General features: G+C 38.5%; 2 protein-coding genes across 5 annotated transcripts; one reads left to right on the plus strand and one right to left on the minus strand.

The window, feature by feature from the left end:
- Positions 1 to 1,484: 1,484 nt before the first annotated feature.
- Positions 1,485 to 5,966, minus strand: LOC108665677 (arrestin homolog). Of its 4 annotated transcripts, none has more exons than XM_018152451.2 (7): positions 5,904 to 5,966; positions 4,914 to 5,036; positions 4,294 to 4,654; positions 3,774 to 4,067; positions 3,393 to 3,536; positions 2,591 to 2,720; positions 1,485 to 2,036 (listed from the first exon to the last, which is right to left on the minus strand). In XM_018152451.2, exons 2-7 carry the CDS (start codon positions 5,020 to 5,022, stop codon positions 1,932 to 1,934), a joined length of 1,143 nt encoding a protein of 380 aa, XP_018007940.1. In that variant the 5' UTR covers positions 5,023 to 5,036; positions 5,904 to 5,966; the 3' UTR covers positions 1,485 to 1,931. The 4 variants fall into 4 exon arrangements, with proteins under 4 accessions (XP_018007940.1, XP_018007942.1, XP_018007941.1 ...); XM_018152453.2 differs by having other exon boundaries at positions 4,914 to 5,052; XM_018152452.2 differs by having other exon boundaries at positions 4,914 to 5,091.
- A 9,558-nt stretch (positions 5,967 to 15,524) lies between these two features.
- On the plus strand, positions 15,525 to 15,911 carry LOC108665671 (28S ribosomal protein S33, mitochondrial). Its single transcript, XM_018152446.2, has one exon. The coding sequence runs from the start codon at positions 15,525 to 15,527 to the stop codon at positions 15,909 to 15,911; it is 387 nt and encodes a 128-aa protein (XP_018007935.1).
- The last annotated feature ends 6,115 nt before the right edge of the window (positions 15,912 to 22,026 follow it).

Consider the following 22,026-nt stretch of genomic DNA (forward strand, 5'->3'; position numbering starts at 1 on the left):
TGACACAAATTTTCATACATATTTATAATAAGTAGTGCTAATAATCAAAGTAATGTAAACGTACATTTATACTGTGTTATGATAACAAATGGTGGAAGATCTCTAGTTAGGTATTAATTTCGAACAATCTTTAGGGTTATATAAATATACTGCGCTCTGAATTTAAATAAGTCTGGTGTTCTATTTGCGGGAAAATATTTTTATTTTTTTCAGTCGATTCATATAAAGTTTGCAATTTATGAATAGTATGAGACCTGTTGTATATGTCAAAAATCAGTTTCTTATAAAACTGTTTGCCGGTTATCCTTTCTCGGGAAACTGCAGGTAAAAAGCTGGGAAACTTGTTACAATGGCGTGTTTTTCTTGAGTGCTTTACGGTAAGAAAAACTTTTACGTGCGCTTTCATGTACCTGAATTTCTTCCCAGTTTGGAGCCACAGAACAGCTTTCACTGGCTCAACTGTCCTGTAAGCTTGCTGCATGCGTTCGGTATGCCCCCTACCGGAGTCTGTTGGCTTTCTGCAGTAGTCTGCATGCATCCTGCATGCCTCCTGCCGCAGGTTTGGACGGATCATACAGGAGTTTGCACGCAACCCTGCAGAAGCCTGCGGACTTCGTGTAGAAACGCTCTGTGTGGATGTCTTCACTGTATCAGCCTTGGAGAAACATTGAATAAATTTTCATCGAGTGCAGATTAACTGACATATCGTAGCGTTTTTCCGCTATTAAAAACAATTTTAAATGAAATAAATCGAAACCTTTTCCTTACATGAAGTATGACAGCTACGAACGATCAGCCAGCTGGGACAGGTTCAATTTTTACGCTCTAATTCCGAATATTCATCATTTAGGGAATTAAATGGATATTAAGGCAAATTTAAGTAATTGCCAAACATTATAAGAGACACGCCTGCCATAAACCGTGTGCACATTTAGAAGGATTTTCTTGAGGTAAAATAATAACGAATTTTCGATTATAATTTTATTCGAATTTGAATAGAGGTGTCAAAGTCCCGCTTTACAGCTGCGTGGAATATATTTCGATTTTGTTACTACATGATTATATTATATTTTACTAATCCCATAATAAGGCAAGTCGTATCGTAGGGTCGTGCTCGTTATAAATAATTTAACACAAGAATTACATTTGATATCAATAATATTATTAACTCCAGTTTACGCTTCCATGAGTATTTCAACAAATTTGTTCATGTAATCTATTTATACACGAAGATTAATGAAAACCACTTATATTATCATCGTTCAACCAAAATAATCAAAATGCCTCATGTCGTCCGTCAATATTGGTCCGAGTGCCTTCACGTAACGCTCAAACTTTACGTCGCAGAGCGTTAACTCAAAAATTATTAATCAAAAGAAAAATTATGTTATTAAGTTGCAAAAATAAAATTTCTCAATGGATACAAATTGTTAATCTCAAATATATCTCAAAAAATATTATAATGATCTCAATAATAGTAATAATAATCTCAAAAATAAATAATCTAAAATAGGCTTCGGGGAAATGAAAATGAACAGAGATGTGGATTTACACATATAGGGTTTAGCGGGAAACCTCTGGAATATTAATATTTGATATATTGTCTCCCCGAAATATATTTTTTGGATATATTTATTCAATATAGCGTCTAAGGAGATATATTTCGTTAACTTTATGTAAAGAAAAAATCAAAAACTTTGTAATGAATCTTCCTGTTGTCGCGATACTTATCATCAGACATCAAGAGTGACACCAACAGGACCCAATTCAGTATACAATTTTCACACGAGAGACACAAACGGTCCGTAAGTTTGCTCAATTCAGTAAACAATTTTCACACAAGAGAACCAAACGGTACGCAATTTTGCTCAATTCAGTAAACACATTCACATGGGATAACCAAACGGCGCGCAAGTTTCTCCCGACGAAGTTCAGCCGTCCTGAGCGTCGATGTCGAGCGAGGCGCCGAAGCTATCAGACCGGAAGGCCTCCACCTGCGCTTGACTGTCGGCACGCATCATGCGGCGCAGATCAGGCTGAACATGATTATTACAAATTAGTAATGTAAGTAGCATAAAAGTCTTATGTAATTATATAATATAGTGGTGTATTAGTATAACGAGTCACATGCAGTATATGATGATAGGGCGATGGAATTGCTTCTATTATTTGAATATAAAATATAGAAAAACTTCGCATGTATTCACAGTTATTGCGAATTTGTATGCGTGTATAATAATAAAGATTTTGTGCGTGATTATAAGTGCAATAGAATTGTTTATCTTTGAACATGAACAATATTGAATTTTTTTATCCTCATCCGTTTCCAAAAGCTCGATTCACAGTTGTATTAATAATGCACTTGATGATACTCGAGGAACTTAAATTGAGGTCCTACTGAAACTCTCCATCCAGCTCTTCGTCCAGTTGTTCGTCAACACTCGATCCCACAATTGCGGGACCTCAATGTTATGAACGTTTTACTGACAAACAACAGTTGCTCAAAAATCAACTGCTCACCAGCTATTGAATAAAAATTTAACTGCTAAATTTAATTTAACAAAAATTAACAGTAAAATGTAAGACTCACTTTGGGATGCATGAGGACGAAGGGCAGCTCAGCAGTGACCTCGCCACCCATGGCCCCGAGGTAGAGCTTCACCTTCACGCTGTACGAGATGATCATGCCGAACATGTCCCGGTCCTCGGGATTAGCCAACCTGGTTTAAAACTTTTTCATATTAGAGTCCAATACATAAATATTATATATTGGACAAATATATGGTAGGGAGTAATTTAGTGGATTACAGGGACCCAGCATAATGCTAATACATATTTATATTCTCAGATACAGAATCGATTGATGTGCATACTAGCTTGACAGTGAATATGGATTGGCCCAGCAAAATGGGTTAAAATTCGTTGAACAAACTGGGGGGAACTGGCATAGAACAGAATAACGTTGACACTAGATAAAATTTTGTAAACATACAATATACTTGACTTAATGTTCAGTTAGTGAGAATAAATCGCAGTGTATACATGGCACACAAAGTGGAGGCATAGGTACTAGTAAAACTCAGAAAGAGAGACAACATGAAATGTCGTATATACAGTAGGACAAATATTGTAGTATGCATAACGCTCAGTGTGGTAGACACTGTTAAGTAGATATAACGCACAGTGTGGCAGACACAATAAAGTAGACATAACGCACAGTGTGGTAGACACAATAAACTAGACATAACGCACAGCGTGGTAGACACAACAAAGTAGACATAACGCACAGCGTGGTAGACACAACAAAGTAGACATAACGCACAGCGTGGTAGGCACAATAAAGTAGACATAACGCACAGTGTGGTAGAAACAATAAAGTAGACATAACGCACAGCGTGGTAGAGGCCAGGTTGGTATTTTCCGTCTTGAGGTGACCGTCCAGAGCCACGCCCCGGCGGTCCTTGTTCATGTCCAGGGATGGGAGCAGCTGAAGTTCCTTCTGGAGCGACGACCCCGGGTTCACGGGACACCCTTCCCTGCAGCAAAAAATTCTCCTCGTGAAAAATTTATGTAACTTTTGTGAAAAACTGCAGCTTAGAATGGCTGTGAACAACCCTACTTTGGAGAGAAACAAGTTGTAATTGGCAAATTGAATTCAAGTTCAGTGGATTATGCTAGTACTTGCGCAAAATAAGAGGTACTATTGAGGCTTAAGAGGCACTTCTTAAGATCCATTTATATTTTAAAATATTAAATACTGAACCACCGCTCACTGAGTCTCGACGCTGGCCACGGTGCATTGAAACTGGCCTCCTGAGAACAGGCAAATGTCAGTCGACTGTTGCACGGAAGTCTTCACTTTCTTCACAGTTTTGTTGCTATGATTCCTAATAATGATGTAAACAGTGATTTTTTCGTTGTGATAGTAAAGTTGTTTATCCAAGTTCACTTCGAGCTCCAGCTCGCCGGGGCTGAGCATGAAGTCTTTGCGCACGATGGTGCACGGCTGCCGTCCCGTCTTGGTGGGGGCGAACTGGATCCTGCGAATGTTCAAGACAATCGTCGACCTGCAAGAAAAAGGAAAAACTTTTAAGCAAGTTACAAAAGGACGATAAAGCTAAATCTTCGGGTTAGATTGTTTAATTCAACAGATTCTTCGTATGAAATTAATGGAAACAAATCTCGCACCTCTTGTGGGTGCTGTCTTCTTCAGAGGCCCCCACCAAATCTACGGATAAAAATTTCAAATTCGACGGAATCCTTTAACACAATTAATGGAAACAAATCTCGCACCTCTTATGGGTGCGGTCTTCTTCAGAGTCTCCGACGAAGATCTTGATGTAGTATTCGACTCCACACGGCTTGCCTTCATCATCGGGGCCTGGCTGGATGGTGACGCTAGGGGGAGCGTTGGGCGGCATCTTGAAAGTAAATGGGTAAGCATTGGCTCCTAATTTTTTCACAAGACGTTCCTGAAGACGAGTGGCTTCCAGTTCCTTTGGCGGGTAAATCTGCTCCGAAGCCAAGAAAAGATCCTTCTGGAAGCTGAGGCCCATGACCTCGTCGTCCTCTCGGCCATACCTGAAGCTGCAGACCAACTGCCCGAACACACGTCGCCCTTGCAGGTAGTCCGTGTCTACAACCAACACGCCATCTGAAATAAGACTTCAGTTTTTAAAGCTGTAAATCACATATAATAAATATACCCAACCCAAGTTATAACGTCAGCTCGTTTCAATAAACACACAGTGTGTGGCCAGGTGGTTAAGAAACGCAAAATTGATGCAACGAGTTGCGTGTTCGAGACTGAAAATATCTGTAAATATTCTGCGATGTACATAATTGGCAACAAGTCTAACGGCCTAAGGAACGCTGACATCGCTAGAGTATTGAGAAATAGGGCGTGAGTTTACCGACGGGATCGACGGAGGTGACGTGGTCGACGAAGTCCCGGCGCCCCATGTAGAGTGTGAGCTTGCCATTAGGCGAGGCCTTCTTGAACACTTTGAACTGCACCACCATCTTGACGCGAGGACCTTACCACGACGAGATCTTTATTACACCAGGAGCAACGAGTGCCGGGAATTCTGGCTAGTAGTATAGAAAATTGGGACTATATACATGAAAAATGGAAAATTGTGACTAGTTGCATAGAAAATTGAGAGTAAGCATGAAAAATTGTCACTAGCAGCATGGACATAGATTATTGTGTCTGATAGAATAGGCATAGAAATTTATGGATAGTAGCATAGAGATTGAAAAGTGAGATAACTTGGTGCCAAGCCATTAGATCAATAACAATAATTTTAAACGGAGGTCATTCACGTTATACTTCATGACTGCATGAATTCAATTGCAGGTAGTCGGTGCAAACTTCAGAACTTACTCCTGCCATCAGCTTTTTATATCCAATTGATAAATACTGATGTCATGATTGGACGGATCTATTTTCTGTCCAAAACTGAATCCAATTTCAATAATTCTGTTGATTTTTCCATGTTCGACCAAACATTTTGTTCAAAATTTTAGAAAATAACTCGTCAGCTGAATTTTGAAAACGCGTGAAACGAAAAGATGCTAAACTAATAAAAATGGAGAAATTGTATGTATAAAAATATTAATGATAGCATTCTAATAACTAAAATAAGCATGTACAACATAATTTACAGAAAGTTTTACGTATCAGAAAGAAGTCAAATGACGAACATTTTTATTTGTATTTTATCTTCAAATCAAAACGTAAGGTTTCAGTATAATTTTTGGCAGAAATATGATTCTAAGTTTTTTTATGGTATTCTTTAATGTAATTATTTATCTCAAATAAACCATCATCTCAAGGCATACAACTCATGAACGTACGGAAGGAAAACAAAGAAGAAAAACAAGGGAACTATAAAAATTACTGGTTGGAGTTGTGTGAAGACACTGATAAAAATAGGTGGATGAAGTTGCGTGGAGGCTCCGAAGGCCTGGACTGAGGTATCAGAAGCATGAGTCCCTCACTTTATATAGGGTGATTAGCGGTGACTCAGGAGAGGTGATTAACCTAAGGGGATTAGACAGAAACCTTCAAGGGTTTCAGGCTCTGTCGGTTGCCAGAAGCTCGCCACATGCTACGTCACCAAGCACATGCTTCATCGTTCCTCGTGGTATTCAATGCACACCATTACTGTGCTGCATTGAAGCCGTTATTGTTCAACAATTAAGTAAAATAACGCGCGAAAAAGTTCTGAGCTTCCATGCAATTATATTGTGCTTGCTGTTTTTTGGACCCGTTATTGTTCAGGACGTTAATAAGGAAATGTGCACAATTTTGTTCCAAGCACACAGACAGCTATATTGGTGCCGTTATTGTTCAACAATGGCGTATGTTAACGCATAAAATAAGTTCTTAACATGCATGCAGTTACACTTTAGCTGCAACTGTTCAACAGCCGACAGTTTATAAGCATGGCGAAAACCTATATATACACTTAATTAAATCTGTTATTTTTTAGCATTCTTATTATCTTTTTTTTTATTCTACAATAGATATTATTTCTTTTCGAGTTCTCAAATTGATCATGAATGAGATATTGAAGACAGTGCCAGAAATGTCATATTTCTTATGAAAATGTTTCAATTGTCAGCTAGATTATAAATTTTAAAACTTTGAAATACATGTATAATCTATTGAACTACCAAATTTACAGGGATGTGATCAAAAATTGAATTACACACGTTCGGAGTGAAGGCGCACAACAGAATGAGGGGGATGGGCTAACCACTTTATAGAATGGTAAAACATCTCCAGCAGTGTCGATCAGGCCGAACTGCCAACAAACGCTCATACGTACTGCATACCATTATTCTTGTAAGAGGATCGAATTAAATGCTCATATCTGAAAAAATATGAACGAAAAATAAACGAAAACATTGTCTGGACAATGTTTATAGACTTTATCCGCTTAAAAATGGTTATTCGATATTTTTAAATGGTTATTCGATAAATGGTTATTCGAACTTCACCTTTTTTCTGAAATTTTTGATTTGGAAATCATCCGACCAAATTTGGTTGTTTTGATGGTTTTACTTATATATGAAATTCTTGAGGCCAGCGGTGTTTTCACAATATAAAAAAACCGGTGCAAGCGTCAGCCTCATTTTTGCAGCAATTGTGTTAGGTTACACGAGAAAAAATAGGGAAAATTTCAAATAACTTTCTTCCGTTTGTGTAACATTACATGAACGCAAAAAAATGAGCGGAACTTTGTCCAAAATAGCCCTGATTTTTTTACTTTTGCGGCGATCCTCCTGACCTTGGTTACGTGTGGAAAGAGATCCACTATTCGGACAATCAGACCCATTCATTTTTATGAGTACATCATGAAAAAGTAAAAGATGCCTGGAACAAACACAGCCTTTAGCCAGCAGCTCAGAATAGACATACTTTTTCATGACGTCATTGCGCCGACTCCTCACAAGTGCCGTAACTCTAACTGCGACTCAGATTTTAAAACCTACGCTGGTACACACTAAAAAATATTTATATGCAATCTGCTATTGCCTGCATTCGAGATTTTTTATCGACTGCACAATACTTTCATCACTCATCAGTTACAAGTATTTCCGGCAATTTTAATCTATTGATTTAATTTAGACTTGATCTTTCCTCGATTTTAGAGTTTGAGGCAGCAGATAGCTCATTCTGTATTCGACTATCGCTACTTATGCTCATACATTCTCTTAAAGTTATAAATTATTGTAGTGTTCATAGGAATCTATTGAATAATTCTCTGTAGAATGTTCTTCTTTTTATCCACTCAGTCAGAATGCAATTAATGTAATGAATGTAACGAAATTAACTGAAAATATAACTCCTTCTCAGTAGAACTCATGAATAGTTATCATAAATTCAATTTGGAAACATTGGAATTTAAATTGAATACCAATTTTCAATTCTTTTTCATTTGCCCTATAGTTAGAAGAATTGCGACCATTATATCTTATTGGTGAGGTATTATTTATTCTTCCCCTTCAACCTCCCTACCATGGTAGGGAGGTTCAACCATGCTCCCTACAACTCGGTTATGTGAAGCTTATAGCTCCAGCCGTCCGTTGCATCGGATGTATACCTGCAGCTGAGCGGAGATATATTTCGTCTTTGGCCTCTGCAGGTTGAGTTGCCGTCGAGACCGCAGGCTCCAGCCTCCAGGTAAAACCCCGTAGACGCTTACGACTTACGAGAGAGGTGTAATGCTTTAAGATGAATATATAATACGGGGCTGACGTAGAACCAACGAAGGTTTAATATTTTATATTGACTAGAAATTTCTACTATTTATTAAAAATGCTAAATTGCTAATTATTCCCAGTCTCACAGGAATTTCAGGAAAGAAAGATATGTACCTACTTATACTAGTACTACGTAGGTACTACTGTACTAGCTGCCCGCTCGGCGGGGCCCGCCGCTCGCAGCCGGCCCGGCAGCGGCTACCAGGGTGCAGAGTCCATTCCATTGCCCTGAAATCTGAATTAGAAGTTCAGATTTTTTAGCAGAGTTTAACTCTAAGAAGGCCACTTTGCAAGTTTGCAGAGTTAACTGGAAAGTTACTGTTTACACAGAACTTGACAGAAGTCACCTATGAATGTGAAAGAATGCCTATGGCTTCATTGGCTTGCCAAGATGCCAGCCTTGGCCTTTGCCCCCTTGCTTAATTAGATATGAAATTTTGTGGTTTCCAAGTCATGTTAGTGATGTTACTCATGAGTCACTCATGAGTCATGTTAGTCATGTACCGTATATATTATTATAATTTACTATTTTTTGTTGGATTTGGATCAAGAATACGCCAATACGGTAGGCTCCCATTTCTAAATATATCATTCCTTAATGCTGTTATTGCTGTCACATTCCAGTTTCCAGCATGCTGTAAAATTTTGCCTCAACCCTCAATGTTGAATATTTGGCAAATTTTTTGAAGATAATAAGACAAAATTTTAGCAATTTTAAAATTATAGATAATAATGTATAATTTTTTATAATTGTTATGAAAGAAATTTGGCAAGAACAATAATCAGGCAGATGGCCACTGGAACTCTGTAGCATGCAGTTCTGATGGCTGTTGCCTGTGAGAGTGTATATTTGAGCACGAGCACCCAATCATACGTGTTTAGAGCCACCACCCGGCACCCACCAAACCTACGCGCTGTAGTCAGTGTAGTGCGCAGTTCTGATGGCTGTGAGGGTGTATATTTGAGCACTCAAGCATATGCACTCACATTCAGAGCCACCAGAACTACGCGCTGTAGCGCTCAGTTCTGATGGCTGTGAGAGTGTATATTTGAGCACCCAAGCACACACACTCATAGTCATAGCCACCAGAACTAGATGCTGTAGTGTGCAGTTCTGATGGCTGTGAGTGACAGAGTGTGAGAGTATATATCAACAGTGTACAGCACTCTTAATAGATCTACCGTCAACCGGGGCTACTCGGGACAGGCGGGGTAACTCGGGACAGTCCTCCGACTTGGTGTAAAACTGTTTTAGTAGCAAAACTAATTGGAATATTGCAAAGCTAAATATAGTGGCGTAAACATAAACATTTTTCCTATCTATGTGGTATAAAGGAAGTCAAAAATACTACATTTACTAGCTTTGAAAAATTCCTGAAAAAAATTGTGAAAAATGATATTTTGAAAAGTTACTTCTGCTAAGGTCTGTAGTGAAAAAAAATATTTGCCATACTAAAAAATTTTGCTTAGAAAAAAGTGGCAGACAAGTGTCAGCATTAAAACTTTATTTGCAGAATTTACATACCTCAATCCAAAAAAAAAATGGCAGCCATTTCCACACGGCGGGGCTACTCAGGACACCCCCTAAAAAAAATTGATTAAAAACAAAGAATATTGATTACATTTACCTCGCTCAGCAAAAAAAATTTCACTTATCAAAAAATTAGTGCATCATCGGTCATCACAAAATTGTGCATAGAATGTTGTATATAGAATTGTGCATCAGGCATCATAGAATGAAAAGTAATTGACCTAAACTATGATTTATTTCTCCAAAACATATGATGGTTGTCACTAAAACATTCCTTTCTGTTTCAGGTATGTTTTTCACAATCTTTTTTTATAGTAAATTCACTTAACCCAATTAAAATGGTGTGAAATTACAAGCCTTCCTGTAAGCTTACAGATACAGAAAAAATGCTATAATGCTGCTGATATGAAGCTTGCAGTGGACAAGGTTGTTGTAAATGCTCAATGGCATGTTCATGGATACGGTAATATCGCATCAATAATATGGTAATTAATGTATATGGTAATATCGTATCAATAAAGGAAAAACAAGTAAAATCAAAGAAAATGTCATTTATTCTACCTCTACATCATCTACAATGAAAAAGGAGGACTTCAGAGTACTGTTAGTAATGTTTTAAAAGGTTTTTAAAAATGTTTTAAAAAATGTTTTAAAAATGAAGTTTTATTCCAAGTGTCCCGAGTTGCCCCGTTTGACGGGGCTACTCAGGACACTTTTTTTGCTTCTGGCACCTTACGAATAGCATATGGAATTTTTTGCAGAAGCCATGTGATAGCCCTTGCAAAGAGCTTTGAAATGAGCCTAAACTTGTTTATGAAATGTTTCATGGTAAGAAGTTATGAATGAGAAATGTTCGAAATCGTCCCGAGTAGCCCCGGTTGATGATACTAGTTGTATGTCCTATAAATCTACCAGACTCTACCCTCTAAACACACTGACTACTACCTAGTGACTGAGTGACTGACTGCACTGTTCTCATTTGATTCAGACCAATTACCTAACCAATAGTAAACTAAACATAAACTGAATGATAACCAAACAAACCTCAGACAACTTGAAACAAGACTTATGTTATGAGAAAAGCTAACATTGTTTGAAATAAACATGTACACAATTCAAACATTTTATATCCATTCACTATTTCCATTCAACTATTTTATCTATAGTTTTATTACTGTAATTGTTTTGTTTCTAGTTATAAATTCACATATTTAAAGGTTAAAATTAAATATTTTAATTAGAATACTCATCTAGAATACTCATTAGAATCTTTCTAAATGCCTAAAAGGTCAATACAATCTCAACCAACCCTTCTTATATAATCTAGCTAATACATGTAAATTGTATAATGGATTAGTATGTAACAAATAGTGAAATAGTTAGTCAAAGACTACTTATAGCCTTAAAAGAATTAGTAGCTAAGCTGCTAGTTATGTACAATGTATTGCAACACTTGATGCCTCTGTACTGAAAACATACAATTCATTGGAATGTAATACACACTAAGACTAAAGGCAACAGGTTTATATTCAAATTTGTCATAGTACATTTATACTAAACCATGAATAACAATACCTCAAAATAAATTGAAGACTGTCACTCAGTATATTTAAATATATAAAAAATCAAGATTTTTTATAAACAAATCAAGTGATTTAACCAGGGTTAGTGATTTTTTTGATTTTTTTAAAAAAATAAAAAAAAATCAAAAATAAATGATTTATTTTTATTTTTTCAAGAATTTTTTGATTTATTTGATTTTTTCAACTTATTTGTCTTTTTGAAGTGTTATTTTTTATGTTGCAATTACTACTAACAATAACAGTATATGGATCATAATGGATGGCTAAAAAGGGCACTTATTGCCTTCAATAATGGCCAACAGGCCAAGGTGGTGTTTACCACTTAGGGATTTTTGGGTAAACAATTATTGGTAAGTCTATTCATTAGCTTTGTAAAGTTTGTATGGAGCAAGGTAATGAGCTAAATAGTGACCATTTAACTGGCTTCAATATACAAAAACACTTCAGGAATGCAGATCTTCTAAACATTGAACTTTGAAGTCACATAACAGATAGGTAGCTGATAGCACAGTGCACAGCACTATCAATAGATCTACTAGTTTTACGTCCTATAAATCTACCCAGACTCTACCCTCTATACACACTGACTAGTAGTGACTGACTGCACTGTTCCCATTTAATTCAGACCAATAAACCAATACTAAACAAACTGGACGATAACCAAACAAACCTCATACAACTTGAAACGAGACTTGAGTTATGAGAAAATCTAATAGGTACTGTTTGAAATAAACATGTGCACAATTCAAGTATTTTACATCCATTCACTGCATTTAATTATTTTATATATAGTCTTATAATGGTAATTGTTTTGTTTCTAGTTTTAAATTCACATATTTAAAGATTGAAATTAAATATTTTAATTAGAATACTTGTATTAGGGTGGGAAATCTTTCTAATTGCCTAAAAGGTCAAAACAATCTCAACCTCTCAATATACAGGGTGGGGGAGAACTGATTGAGCAGTTTTGAGGTAAAATAAAAGAGTAATGGAGGTACATAAAGAAGAAAGTTTATTTTCCTTGAGGTTAGCATAACATACCATTTAGAATACTTATGTTCTGAAAACAATATCTGGAAGATGGGGGCCGTTAGCAGCAACACACTGTTGGAGTCGTTCTCAGGGTAGGGAGTAACCACAACAGTGAATTCCGATCACTATGCTGCTATGTTGCAAATTTCTTGCAGCACAGGATGGAAAACATTGTTGAAAATGAAGCATTGGGAGACGTGTGGTTCAGCAGGATGGGGCTACAGCTCACACAGCCCGAATGTCACTCAATGTTTTGAAACGCATGTTCCCAGACTCTGAGGGGTGATTTACAGTGGCCTGCGAGGTCATCTGATTTGAGCATTTGCAATTTCTTTCTTTGGGGACATCTAAAAGAGAAGTTCAGAAGTCACCCTCACACCCTACCACAGCCAAGGGAACGGATTATTGCAGAGGTTATGGCCATACCTTGCCATATGTGTGAACGTGCTGTAGGAAACTTCCAAGATCAACTCAAACAGTGTGATGCAGCTAACTAACCCCATCTTCCTGATATTGTCTTCAAAACATAAGTATTTTAAATGGTATGTTATGCTAATCTTGAGGAAAATAAACTTTCTTCTTTATGTACCTCCATTACTCTTTTATTTTGCCTCAAAACTGTTCAATCAGTTCTGCCCCACCCTGTATAAGCTAGCTAGCACATTTAAATTGTATATTGTAATCAATATATGACAAATAGTCAAATAGTTAGAGACTACTTATAGCCTTATAAGAATTAGCTAAGCTGCTAGCTATGTACAATGTATTGCAACACTTGATGCCTCTGTACCAAAAACATACAATTTATTGGAACCTAATACACACTAAAGGCAACAAGTTTATATACCAATTTGTCATTCATAGTACATATATACTAAACAATGAATAACAATACCTCAATATTAATTAAAGACTGCCACTCAATATATTTAAATATATGAAAAAATCAAAAAAAGCATGATTTTTTTATAAAAAAATCAAGTGATTTAATCACATGATTTAATCATTGCCAACCCTGGATTTAACCCTTTACCACCAAATCGGACTTTCAAGTCACCTTTAAAAAAACCATCGGTTTTCTAATAACCACGTTTTCTTTCATTTTTTCAAAAAATTCACACAAACAGAAAAGTCTTAGATTTATTTTTTACATATGTGTACCAAGTTTCAAAGTGATCTGTCTGTAAATAACTGAAATAAAATTTCCAATTTCCAATGGCAATTTCCAATTTATTGTGGAAATTTTATTTCAGTTATTTACAAACAGATCACTTTGAAACTTGGTACATATATGTAAAAGATAAATCTAAAACTTTTTTGTTTATGTGAATTTTTCAAAAAAATGAAAGAAAATGTGAAATTCTTAAAAAACCGCCAAATAGGGGTAGTACTGTAGAAATCTATCTCCTCCCAGGATTTTCAAGCTACAACATCGAGACGCATATCATTTGATGCTTAAGGACCATATCTATCAATTGGTCATTGCTGTTTTTCGAAATTTCAATTTTTGTGGGTGGGGTGGGCATTTTTCAAAAAATTTTGATTTCTCCCCTCACCCCTTTCAAATTTCCCTCCCCCCTTTTTTCCAAATATTTTCAAAACTATAATGAAATTGAAAAAAAAGCTACGACCAATCTCTGGATCTTTTATTTTTTAATTGAACGGTATATCTCTCATTGCTGTAGCTTAAAAACTCTAGGAGGAGATAGGTTTGCAGTGACAATAAGTGTGAATGTTCAGTAGAGCGCGGCAAAGTCCCGAGCGCCTCGAAATAGGCATTCAAGGTGGCTTGGATACAAGACTATACGTTACTGGTGCTGAAATTCAGTCAAAGATGGTGGGAACGACTGCATGAGCACCATCCCACATGACAGCAGCCGGGTACTAAAGATCAGCATCTTCAGGTCGTCTATTTATGTGCCCGGCCAGTAATTTTCGCCTATATTAAATGTGAAAGTACTCCCCCACCCCTAACCCTTTCGCGAACTGTCGTCAAGGCATAAATCAACGTACAGATATGATCTTGGTACCGTTGGATAGGTCAGAATGTCAGCTTTAAGGTGAGACTAAAAACCGGAAAAGTGAAATTTACGATTTTTGTCGAAGAAATTCGGGCGGTAAAGGGTTAATCAGTTTGATTTAATCATTGCCAACCCTGACCCCACCTAACTCAATTCAACCAAAATTAAACTTGATTCCACCATATTCAACCAAAACCAATTCAACTCATTCCAACCTGATTCAACCCAATTCAGCCACACCCAACTCAATTCAACCCAACCATACCAACTCAATTCAACCATACCAGCTCAATTCAACCATACCAACTCAATTCAACCATACCAACTCAATTCAACCTAACCCAATTCTATGCAACATAATTTGATTCAACTTAATTCAATTCAACCCAAATCAAATCATTCCAGCACAATTCAAGCCAACCTAATTCAGTAAAATTTAATAACTTTATTAGAACGTATTAGAATGCATCAAGCTTCTAGTTGATTGCTTTAGATTTCATTAGAATGCACTAGAACGCATTAAATTGTATAAAGTCAATTAATCAATTGACCCTAATTAGGGTCAATTGAATCAATTGCATTTGATTGAATTAAAACGCATTAGATTGCATTGGGTTACATTAGATTGCTTTAGAACGCAATAGATCGCGTTACAGCGCGTTAGAATGCAATAGATCGCATTGGGCGCGCCAGACGTATGCACATTGGGCGCGCCAGATGTATGCACATTGTTATCGTATGCACAACGCATTGGGCGCGCCAGACGTATGCACATTGGGCGCGCCAGATGTATGCACATTATTATCGTATGCACAACGCATTGGGCGCGCCAGACGTATGCACATTATTATCGTACGCACAACGCATTGGGCGCGCCAGACGTATGCACAATGGGCGCGCCAGACGTATGCACATTGGGCGCACCAGAGGTATGCACATTATTATCGTTTGCACAACGCATTGGGCGCGCCAGACGTATGCACATTATTATCGTATGCACAACGCAAGTAACTATTATAAAATTTTGACTATGTTCCATATGATTAATTTATTGCATTTTTTCAGGATCTAATCGTTATCAAAATGTCGTCTCGGCTGCCTGTGGCTTCTGGATTCTACAACTACAGCCGCTTGGCAAAAAGCACTTCAAGTTACGGCAAGCGCATGAACCAGCTCAGAGGGCAGCTCTTCACTGAAGTCATCCGGCGCACAGACAACAACAGCATGGAAACACTTAAGCGCTTTGCTGCTAAACCTATTGATCTTGACCCTGGCATTGTTCATTATTATGATTACATTCGTCACCCAGAGACAGATGAGCTCATTGGACTTTTAAGAAATTATGGCTTGTTCCGTGATGAGCATCAAGACTTTAATGAAGAAATGGAACGATTGAGAGAACTTAGGGGTAAAGGAAGGAAACGATTCTTTGACAGGCATGCAGACAAGACTAAGAAAAAGGCTAAGTAAAATGAACCATAATCTGTCTAGCATCAAATATTGTCTTATCTTTATCATCAATAGTAGTTTCATGGTCACTTATCTTATAAATTATTCAGATATGAACGTATCTGTGCTGCTGTTTTCTTTCATCACCTGACATGTGTTTAGAAATCAGTTTATGTTGAACTTGTAAATATTAGTACTAAACCCTATTACTACATGAACCCGTGCTGAGATTGATGTGACCAATTTGTTGATGTTAAAAACGTGTCATTCTGTAAGTCAACGCACCGGATCGCACATTTTTCTAAACGTATTGTCAGAGGTATCAGTGTATGACTCTTAAGTATTAGAATTTCATTCCCAATATCTCCGTTTGGAAGCATTTGACTACGTTTTTTTAACCTTTTTAAGTTTGCTTTAATGATGTAAGTTTCAAGCAGATGCTGTTACTGATAACTCACACGCAGCTCATAACCACATTAAAAAAATGGGTTGTTTCTATTTACTTCGCCCAAATGTAAGCGTCCACGCTCATTCAATGGCTCGACTGAATTAGCGCTGCTGGAATGAAAAGCAAGATGATGGGATGAGATCAATTGTTGTTATAGAGGTCCATTTTGAAGCCAAATGCTTTATGTTCTGTACTATATCATCGATATTTCGCTTTTCTGATTTTGATATGTGATTGAGCAGGTTTCTTAAATGCTGTTGTTTTGGTTATTTTTGGCTCGTTACTCGTCATATAAAATTTCTGGACTCGGCAGCTTCTAATCTCGACAGCCTCCATATACTCGACAAAAAGGGGTACCTACTTCTGACGCGTGTCTGTGCTCGTCAGAAGTCCCATGGGATTTCGTGCTCCCAGGGGGATTGTTCCTGAGCGCCCCACCGTTGAACTCACGGTGTCTGACTGTAGGTCTCAGTTGTGGGGTTAAGTTATTATGTAGGTAGGGTTCCTTACATTTCCCTTCTCTGTCTCTCTCGTGCGGGCGGCCGACGTCCCGTGTAAGCGACCTCTTGTTGGGGTGTCTCCATTTCTGTTGCTTTTCACCTGTCCCTTCTTATCACTTCGTCTCTTTGAGATGCTAACGCTGCTTCTTCTGCGCCAGCTTCAGCGTTTTGAACAACTGAGACCTTCTGCCCATGAGGCGATGAATCATTTTTGATTTGAGAAACTTCTAATAATTGAGACCTACCACCTCTTAGGTGATGTTCATCTTGACTTCCGGTGTAAGATAGCTAGCTGAAGCGCTAGTAAACTTGTGGCCCCTTAACTAATCAACTTCCTACTCTCAAATCACACATTTGTCAGGTATCTTCCTTAATTTCATTAGTAATCACTTTATGGCATTTATTCTTGCACAGAAGTTCCACCAGTGCATCATTGCCAATTACTATCTTCGTACCTATATGAGCATCTCTTTCATTTGATGCATTTTGAGACCTCTTCAGGACATCATTTATTCGTCATCTACTTGCTCAGAAGCCATTGAAACATACAGTTTCGTTTTTTATTTTTTTCGTATTTACCTCAAACCTTAGTACAAATAATCCTTAAAATATCATCAATTCATTGTACAGTCAATTACGCCTTCCGTTTGCCCACGCTTTATAGAAAATAGAACTGTTCACCAGTGCAAAAAATTTCCGTTTGGATTAAATGTTTCATCTTCATGGTTACCTTGAGTACGTTTCGAGTATGCAGGAGTCTACTCGAGCTTGTGAAAAAAAACTGTCACTGTTCATCGTTTTCATAGCATAACATTGTGAAGTCGGCGCTGAAGAATAAGCCTGATATGGTCTGTCGCCGATTCTTGTACGTTTCGTGACTTGTCCACAGGAGATATAAAAACACGTCCTTCGACCGGATCTTTTCCGAACTGTCGATAGTTTGAAATATCTACTATACTTCCACCGAGTTCTACATGGTGCTAGGCATTTCAAGTCTGAACATATATTTCTCCATAGCTTTGTCTAGTCTGTTCTTGAAAGCCTTTGTACTCAGAGCGTCAACAATGTAATCGGGGAGGCTGTTCCACATGTCGGTGATTCGATGCGAGAAGAAATTTTGTCTCGTGAGTGAGTTGCAACGCTGTTTTTTTACCCTGGTGTTGGTTCTTGTTTCAAATTCTAGTAATCCTTCGGGGACCAGGTATAAACCATGAGTACCTATACTTGTATGCTTCAATGAGGTCCCCACGCAGACGTCGATGACTGAGGCTTGGAAGCTTCATAATCTTTCTTCATATGACTTGCTTTTCAAGCCTGGAATTATCCTTGTTGCACGTGTTTGAACACTCTCCACAAAATTGTTGTCCTTTTCAAGTTTTAGTGACCACATGGCGTTCTCAAAATCTAGGTTTGGGCGCACGACAGTAACAAACGACTGCTTCATCGCTTCTGCATCTAAGAACTCGAAAGTGCTTCTGATCAGTCCAAGAAGTTTGTTGGATTTATTAACTTGCCTTTCAATATGCTTAGAAAATTTCAGCTCCTTGGCGACATAAAATCCCAAATATTTTTCCACTGGATTTTTCAATCATTCTCTCGTTGCACCCATGTCTTCTCATACTGTAGTCTTGCTGTTCATTGTTCTTCCCGAAGTGAATTACTTTACACTTGTCTGCATTAAAACGCAGCTGCCATGTATGAGCCCAGTTAACTAAACTGTCAAGATCATCTTGCAATTGCACATTATTTAATGCATCCTTATCTGTATTATAAATTTTTGTGTCATCGGCATACATAGAGCACACGCTCGACTCGGGAGCGCAGCCCTGCACCACAAATTTAGCTCGTAAACAAGCCCTGGCGCCAACGCCTACCCTATAATGCAATAACTAAACTCAGCTCACACCCAAGAAGCTGTACGTATCTGAGTCATCTCCCCACATCAACTTTAAGCAACATCTACCTCACTCCACAGCCTGCTGAATCAAATAGTCAATTGTCAACAGGTCCTACTCCACAAAATTTCACCCCATACTATCACTTCTTACACACGCCGTAAGCCTTACGGGCCGCAGACCAGTGAGACCACGCCGGATCACCGTAAACCTGCTCTGCTATTAGCAGGACTGGCGTAATCCCGCCGCACTCCACGGGCAGAAGCGCAAACTGCCGTCCCTATAACGCCATGCCCAGGCTCTCCCCCTTCACAGCCATAAGGCTTTCTTCAATTGCTGATCAGTTGTGCGCCAGGTTAGGTTAGGTCCCTCCATCGCCCAGACGCATTACTGATCGGGCAACGAGAAAAGCCTTCTGCTGGCTGCGAAGGGGGAGAGCCGGGGCAAGGCGTTATAGGGACGGCGGTTTGCGCTTTAGCCTGTGGAGTAGAGCGCCATGATGCAGTGGCTGTGACGTAACGGCGCTGTTATGTCGGGCGCTTATTTTCAAAATCCGCGAATACGCCAGGCTGTGTTTAATACAAGCACGCAACAGTTTGGCTATTTGCCCACGGCTGTTGCTTCGGTGGCTTGATGTCATCTGGCTGATTGATTCATATCCAGGAAAGGAAATGACACCTATGGCTTTAGGCACTTAATCACACAGGCTAATATGCCCTCTAGCGTGATTACGAGCGGAAGGGAATAGATATTGAATTGTGGGCAAGGGCTATGTAGGGGTCTATACTGCGTCCCCTCAAGTTCTGGCAGATCGTATGTAGAAGCAACTTCATTTGCCCCCTTGTGCCCGTATAACTCTGATTTGGTCGACTGGAAATTTATGAGACTAGGTAAACTCCATGAATCGTACTTCATTCAAATTTTCGCTCGTTGTTACTTATATAGGAATGTTACGTTACTTCCGGGTATTTATATGAATAAGTCATTGAGTATGCTGCGTTACCGAGCATGATAGAAGCCAATTTATGTCCTGCTATATTAATGCAAGCTGGCAAAATATTTACTTGTGACGTTGGAAAAAAATCTATCTAGAGAAATTTTTCTCAGGAATCTAATGGTGTGTTTTCGTACCAAATATTGATACAGTAAATTGATCAGTATTATTTATTCCGAGTATAGTCACAAAACGCGCAGATTTGTTAAATTTGTTGAAAAAAACTTGTAAATAAAAACGGTTGTAATCAAGCTAATAAATAATATAGCTAGGACTTGCTAGATCAAGTGAAACTTATTTCAATAGTAAAACATCCGTTTACAATTTTAAATAAATTGTGTGCCAGCCACCTGGTGCTGGCGTAATATTGTCTCTGTTCTATTGACCTTTTGAATACAATCGTCTTGCTTGTTATCTCTTTTTCATCCCTTGTTTAGACACCTAGTACCTCGTCTTGAGTACATAGTGGATCGCAAGAAACTCCTGTCATCAAGTCAATGTGGATTTCGTCGACAGAAGAGCACTATGGATGTTCTCATTAGACTAGAGAGTCAGATACGTACTGCACAAGCAGCATCTGAAGTGTGTTTGGTTGTTTATATAGATCTGCAGGGGGCGTTTGACAAAATATGGATTGATGGACTTCTCTATAAGCTGGCACGAGCTGGAATAGGTGGAGCCCTGTCACGATGGCTTCATGCTTACCTGAATTCCCGAACTGCCCGTGTTAGAGTGAATGGGGTGCTGTCAGAGGCACTTCCCATGCTGGCGGGGGTGCCTCAAGGTGCTGTGCTGAGTCCCCTCCTCTTCAATCTTATGCTAATGGATACTCCGCAGCTTGCCGGAAGAAGAATTTAAACACAATACAGGCTCTCAGGCCCAACGGCCGTCCTCGAGGTCGACCTGTGGCTTTAAGTCTACCCAGTGTAGACACCCCGAAAAGAAGAAGAAGAGATCCCGCTTCCCGCTCCCGCAGATGTTATGTAGGATTTTAAGGGCGTTTGCCAAGAACCCCGAGTTTAGAACTTTAGGATTAAGATAGATATTTGGTGAGAATGGATCGTCACAGAATGAGTGGAAAAGAAAACCCTCACCATCAGTGGCAAGAATGTGGTAGATGGCTCTACAGAATTGGCTTCATCCGTGAAGATCATAAGCTCAACAGTCAAAGCTGTGGCATAGCTGACTTTGGTTCTTTTTTCCGTGATGGGGCAACGCTTTGCAAACTTCTGTACTTTCTGGATCCATCATCAATGGACATGAGTTTAGTCAGCTTGAAGCCTCATAATGCCCAGGTGAATAGTCATTGAAATTCTTCTATTAGTATTACTACTAAAACATGTGACATTACTACCATAAAATGGGGTAACTTAGACCACTTTTTTATAAATGATGCAATTTTTTTACTAGCTAAATTAAACTTGAATTGAAACATACAAAATACAGGGGTATAGGTATTCTAGCTTCACTCACCATAAGTTGCTGGTAAATGCTGGCTCCTGCCTCTCATAGTCTTTATGTAATTTCAAAAAAAGTGATGGTCTTTGTTACCCCAGCTCTTGGGGTATCTGAGACCGGGTGGTATAATCATTTATATTTTTTGGTAAAAAAACTCCAGGTTTTGGTGCATTGTTGTAGCAGTAGAACTCTTCTAGCATAGTGGCAAAGCAGAGAGTTTTTTAGACTCTCACTCAAGTTCAATTTTGAATCCTCCAAGTAGACCAGTAAAGTATCATGGATACCAGCATTATCATACATAAGAAATTGGTTCAAATATTGAGTAAATGAGGATGTTAAAAATGAACTAATTCTAAAAAATCTCTGGTTTGCCACTATGCTTGTAGACTTGTAGTTACATATGCAAATGACAAACTTGAGGAAAGTGTCATAGCTAGTTTGCAAATGGGCCAGCCTGCCAGGTTTCATAGTGTGGCATTAGAGTAATTGTAATAGTATCTCAGGGGTCATCTGGTCGTTGAAAATCCACATGCCACTCGTTGGTCGGTAGGTTTTCCAGTCGTTGGTCGGTAGGTTTCCTAGTAGCTAGTTTGGTCCGGTATGGAAAATTGGGCAAAAACCACCCGTGGCCAAGCAAAAATCACCCGTGCACGTGGTAAACCTTCACCCGTGCACTTGAGACAATCTCACCCGTATTTTTAGCCTTTCCACCCGCACCCGTAGGGCCGTAGCGCACGCGGTTTACGAGGATTTCACCCGTAACGACCATAAGCAAAGTATACCACCAGAAATAACTCATTAAACGCAAGCCAGCTTAGCCAGGCATAACCAGATCTGAAAA

This window comes from Hyalella azteca, unplaced genomic scaffold (assembly GCF_000764305.2).
Source record: "Hyalella azteca isolate HAZT.00-mixed unplaced genomic scaffold, Hazt_2.0.2 contig13497, whole genome shotgun sequence".
Lineage (NCBI taxonomy): Eukaryota > Metazoa > Arthropoda > Malacostraca > Amphipoda > Hyalellidae > Hyalella > Hyalella azteca.

Coding starts and splice junctions, on each gene's coding strand:
- LOC108665677 (XM_018152451.2), bottom strand. CDS start 5,022: ATGGTGGTGCAGTTCAAAGTGTTCAAGAAGGCCTCGCCTAATGGCAAG. Junction 4,068..4,293: donor GAAGACCGCACCCATAAGAG/GTGCGAGATTTG, acceptor TTTTTCTTGCAG/GTCGACGATTGTCTTGAACA. Junction 3,537..3,773: donor GTGGCCAGCGTCGAGACTCA/GTGAGCGGTGGT, acceptor TTTTTGCTGCAG/GGAAGGGTGTCCCGTGAACC.
- LOC108665671 (XM_018152446.2), top strand. CDS start 15,525: ATGTCGTCTCGGCTGCCTGTGGCTTCTGGATTCTACAACTACAGCCGC.